This window comes from Crocuta crocuta, unplaced genomic scaffold (assembly GCF_008692635.1).
Source record: "Crocuta crocuta isolate KB4526 unplaced genomic scaffold, BGI_CrCroc_1.0 scaffold528, whole genome shotgun sequence".
NCBI lineage: Eukaryota > Metazoa > Chordata > Mammalia > Carnivora > Hyaenidae > Crocuta > Crocuta crocuta.
Window position 1 is genome coordinate 1143479 of NW_027530010.1, and position 4986 is coordinate 1148464.

Sequence of the window (4986 nt, forward strand, 5' to 3'; positions counted from 1 at the left end):
AGGCCCCTCTGACCCGCAGCCGTACAGAGGCTCCTGACCTGGGGGCTGCCCGCCCCCTGCAGCCGATTCCTACAGCGCCAGCCGGGGGAGTTTCCGGTCACTGCCTTCCTGCTGGGCGCGGGCACCGGGGGGCTCCTGGCCGTGGGTGAGTGTGGGGCGGGGGGCAGGGCTGGGACCCGCCCTCCGACCTTTGACTTGACCCTGCCCCCTCAGGTCTCTTTCAGCTCCTGGTGAACCCCATGAACATCTATGAGGATCAGAAGATGGTGGCATTGTACAGCCTGGTGGGTTAGTGCCGGCCGAGGACGGGGACGCTCTGGAGGCTGGGGGGGGGGGCAGGACTGGAGGGTCCGGGTCCCGGGAGGGGGTCCAGGCTTGTGTCTTTGTCCCCAAGTGCCCCTGTGGCCTCAGCCTCCTCCTGGGCTTTGAGGGGAGACGCAGGGGCAGGAGTCTCTCAGCCAGCGGGAGAGGCCTTGTCCTCAGGGGCCCTTCCCGCCCGCAGGACCCGCGTTACCCACGTGGCGCAGGCCGCGCCCGTCTCTCCGGACCTCTCTGGCCTTGCTTCCTGCTGCTTCGCTCCTTCATTCGCTCATTCACTCAGTCATTCATTCGTTCACTCATTCGTTCCGTCCGTCAGTCAGCGCTCCCTGGGTCCTACGGAGGCTCAGCACTGAACAATGTCTGCGAGCCTGGGGGGGGGGGGGCGGGAGTCAGGCAGCAAAGGACCGAGGAAGGAGCGAGAGCATTTCTGATGGTGACAAGGGCGTGACGAGAGGAAGCTGGGAGTTCGGGAGGAAGGCGGCTGGGGAGGTGTGGGCCTGAGTAGTTAGGGAAGGCTTCTCGGAGGCGACGCTGCTGTGGGGGGCTCAGGTCGAGAGGTGCCAGGCTGCAAGAACAGAAAACGCGCCTGCAAGTGGTTCAGCCACCGAGAAAACTGGTTATCTCACGTAACAACAAGGTTCCAGGTCGAGCGGTGTCTGGAGTCTGGATAATTCAGCGGCTCGGTCAGCCCTCCAGGGACCCAGGTTCCTCCTGCCTGGTTTGTCCGCCATGTTGGGCCCGGCAACCACCCGCCTCGGGTCACGAACCGGCCGCAGCAAATCCAGGCATCTCGTCTTCATCGGACGATGTCACAAGACCGGAACCTTCCGTCTTCGTGCCTCCCGTAAGGAGGAGGAGGACTCTCCTGGACCCCCGGCCAGCCTCCCCGTGTGGCCCTGTGGCCAGAGCGACCTGACCTGTGTGGCGCCGGCACGCGCGGCTCCTTCTCCAACCACAGCCCCACTGATGGCCTTTCCCACGGACCCTTGCTTGCTTCTTGATTTCATTTTTTAAAAATTTTTTTAGTTTTATTTATTTCGGAGAGAGAGAGAGAGAGAGGGAGACAGCGTGAGCAGGGGAGGGTCAGAGAGAGAGGGAGTCACAGACTGAAACAGGCTCCAGGCTCTGAGCTGTCAGCACAGAGCCCGACGCGGGGCTCGAACCCACGATCCGTGAGATCATGACCTGAGCCGAAGTCGGACGCTTAACCACTGAGCCCCCAGGAGCCCCTTGATTTCATTTTCAAGACCTGCTCCTGCTTCCGTCACCGGGACTGTTTCTGGGGTTTGAAAGGTCTGGGCCGGTCTATCTACGTGCCACCCTGCTGCCTGCCCCAGCCCCTAGTTCCCGCCCCTGCCCTCCTCACCCCCCACAGCCCCAGCTCCCTGCCCCCACCCCTGCCGCCGCCGCAGGATGGGGGGGGTCCCGCAGTGGAGGGGCCGGCCGTCCTTGTATTTGTTTCCCCACTTCCTTCCTCTTCTGCTTCTTCTCATGTCAGAAGGGATTTGAGGGAAAGGGATGCAAGCCTGCCGCCCGCAGTGCCCGCCTAGTGCCGCCCACAGTGCCCACAGTGCCATCCACGGTGCCCACCTAGTGCCGCCCGCAGTGCCGCCCGCAGTGCCCGCCTAGTGCCGCCCGCAGTGCCCGCCTAGTGCCGCCCGCAGTGCCCACAGTGCCATCCACGGTGCCTGCCTAGTGCCGCCCACGGTGCCCGCCTAGTGCCGCCCGCAGTGCCCACAGTGCCATCCACGGTGCCCGCCTAGTGCCGCCCGCAGTGCCCACCTAGTGCCGCCCGCAGTGCCCGCCTAGTGCCGCCCGCAGTGCCCACAGTGCCATCCACGGTGCCCGCCTAGTGCCGCCCGCAGTGCCGTCCACGGTGCCCGCCTAGTGCCGCCCGCAGTGCCGTCCACGGTGCCCGCCGAGAGCTGCCCGCAGTGCCACCCACACGGCCCCTCTGCCGCTGGCTGGCGGCCTGTCCCACTTCAGGGGCCTTTCCGTGTCTGGAGGCTCCGTGTGGGCCCGGGCGTCCGTGCTCCTGCTGAGAGAGGTTCTGTTGGGTTGACGCTCCGCAGCTCCGGCGCCCCCCACAGCCTCTTCTGTGCGGGTCCCTCGCGGAAGCAGGCTGCCCCCAGAATGTCCCCTTGTCCCAGAAAATGCACGTGTCCTTGCCCTGCCTTGATGACAGGCAAGCGTGGCCCCCAGGGTGGGGTCTCTCACTGGGCTCGAGGGGAGCACCCCTCCTCCCCTCACACTCTCCCCGCAGGCTGCCTACGCCAAGGGCTCCTCTCCCCTTCCAGAACATTCTGGTTTCTGCTCTTGTCTCTGTATGTTCTGGTTGGTCGAGGGCCAGAGACGAGTTTTCCCCTCGTGGGCGCGCAGACGGGACAGCCGCGGCCCCGCGGGGCCCGTCCCCCGCCGTCCTCGGCTGCGTCCCCAAGGCCAAGACCACAGAACAGCCCCTTCCAGGCCCTGCTGCTCCACGGCCGGGCTGCTCAGACCCGCGCTCCCCCGGGGCCGGGCCGCCACAGGCCGTCGCCCTTGAAGGAAACTCCGGCTGCGTGAGCGGGGAGGCCGGCAGCCCGGGGGCAGCGGGCAGGGGGCGCAGCATGCCTGGTGTCTGAGTGGCGGTGGGGAGCGGGGCTCGGCGCAGGGGCACCGGGCTCGGAGGCGGAAGAGCCTGGCGGATCCCAGGACCAGCGACGGGGCCGAGTGGGGGGACCTAGTGGCCAAGGGCCGAAGCTGGGGGGCACGGGGGTCCGCAGGCCGAGCTACGGGAGCTTCACTGGCCCCGAGTATGCTGGAAAGTCAGCGGGTGGGGCGGGGCAGAGGGGGAACGGGTCAGCCTTCCGTGCTGCCGAGGCCGCTCTGACTCCCTCACGAAGGCGCAGCGCAGGTCAGTAAGGGGGGGGCAGGGGCGCGGGGGGCCGTGTAGGGACCTGGGGCTTGCTCTGGCGATGGGGGCAAAGGCTGTATTCAAGGAAGCTTCCAGGTCCCCTGACCAGCGCATGCTGTTCCTTGGGCCTGGAATGCGGTCCTGCCTCTGACTGCACTTACTCATCTTCAGGCCCGGCCGACACGTCACCCGCCTGGTCCGGCCCTCCCGGCCGCACCCTCCCCACAGAAACCCCCGCTCCCTGAAGCTCCCACAGCCGCGGAGAAGCGCCTCCCTTGTGCCCTCNGTCTCCCTGCGTGACGGGCCCCAAGGAGCTCACTGTCTCCTTGCAGACACCACCGGGAGACACACGTGAAAGTGCTAACACAGACGCAGGTCCATGGTTAAGGGCTAAAATTAGGGACGGAGCTGTAGGGGTCACAGCCCAGGGAGTCCCGAGGTGGCTGTGGGGACCGGGACCGTTTCCAGAAGCATTCTCTTGCTCTCCCTGCTCCCTCAGCACCGGGGGTCCGTGGGAATCCAGCCTGGAAACGACAAGTGTTTGCCCCCTTCCGGAACACAACGCGCACACAGTCAGTGAGGGAGGGGCGCCCGTCCCTCCCCCCCCGCCCNTGCAACGCAGCCCAGCTCCGTACAGGGCTGTTGAATAAATGAATGGATGAGTGGCCTCGAAGGCCTATCAGAGTCCGTAAACGGGGCAAAGGCAGTACGGTGATGGTTCTAGAAAGAAGCTGGCGGCGGTGCCTGGGTAAGCCTGCTGGGGGGCCAGGGGGCAGCCTCACTCGGCCTCACCGCCTGCCGGTCTCTCCTGACAGGCCTGGGAGCCGTGGGCTGGGGGGCCTCCCCTCACATCCGCTGCGCCAGCCTCCTGCTGGTACCCAAGATGCTGGGCAAAGAGGGCAGGCTCTTTGTGCTGGGGCACGCCTTGGCTGCCATCTATGAGGGTAAGTGTGTGCCCTGGGGACCAGTGTGCGGCACGGAAGCCATGATCCTGGGGGGCCATCTGGTGAGACCCAGGCCTGGCGAAGGACAGAGTAGGAGGCTGATCCCGGCGCTGTGCGCCCCCGAGAGAGTCCCTCCACATCTCTGGGCCTCCTTAGCTCACACAGGAAAAGGCGGCCGGGAGTTGCATGAGACTCTCCGCGGCTCTGGGCCCCGTCATCACACAGCGCTGGCAGGTGGCCCCTGTGTGCAGGGCAGGAGCTGGGGGGACCTTCCGGAAGCGACCTAGCTGCAGAAGGAGACCCACTGTGGAGTCTTCCGTCCCCCAGGCCCCGCCGCCAACCTGCGGCACAACGTCAACGAGGTGGTGGCCTCGCTGGGCTGCACCGTGGAGCTGCAGATCAACAACACCCGAGCCGCCTGGCGCGTGTCCACGGCCCCCCTGCGTGCCGTGTTCAAGGGCCTGCTGGTGAGGGGCGTGCAGGGGCGGGGCCCGGGCCCTCTCCCCCTGGGAGCTCCCAGACCTGAGCCGGGCGCGGTGACCCTGGACTCTTTCCCAGGGGGACACCCCCGGCATTCTTTGCAGGACTGTCCTCAAACATTGCAGGATGTGCCTTGGGTGCTAAATGCCAGGAAAGCCCCCGCCCCCAGTCATGGGACATGCCCTCCCCCCATCTCCAAACACCTGGGGAGGCAGGACTCTGGGCAGCTGAACCAGAATGTCAGGAAATTGGTGGCCTTGGCCTGGAGGAGTCAGGAAGCCTGCGGAAAGGGGCTGGGGAGGACAGGGGGGAGGGGGGAGCGGGGGGAGGGGAGGAGTTGGGGACGCT

The 4986-nt window shown here is 66.5% G+C and overlaps 1 protein-coding gene across 1 annotated transcript in view; it reads left to right on the top strand.

Moving 5' to 3' along the window:
- DCST1 (DC-STAMP domain containing 1) overlaps positions 1–4986 on the top strand; it is a 13707-nt gene that overhangs the window by 805 nt on the left and 7916 nt on the right. The window contains exons 2-5 of the mRNA XM_077764055.1: positions 20–145; positions 214–288; positions 4030–4158; positions 4486–4625. Of these exons, the coding sequence (XP_077620181.1) occupies positions 20–145; positions 214–288; positions 4030–4158; positions 4486–4625 (470 nt within the window). The remainder of the gene's footprint in view (positions 1–19; positions 146–213; positions 289–4029; positions 4159–4485; positions 4626–4986) is intronic.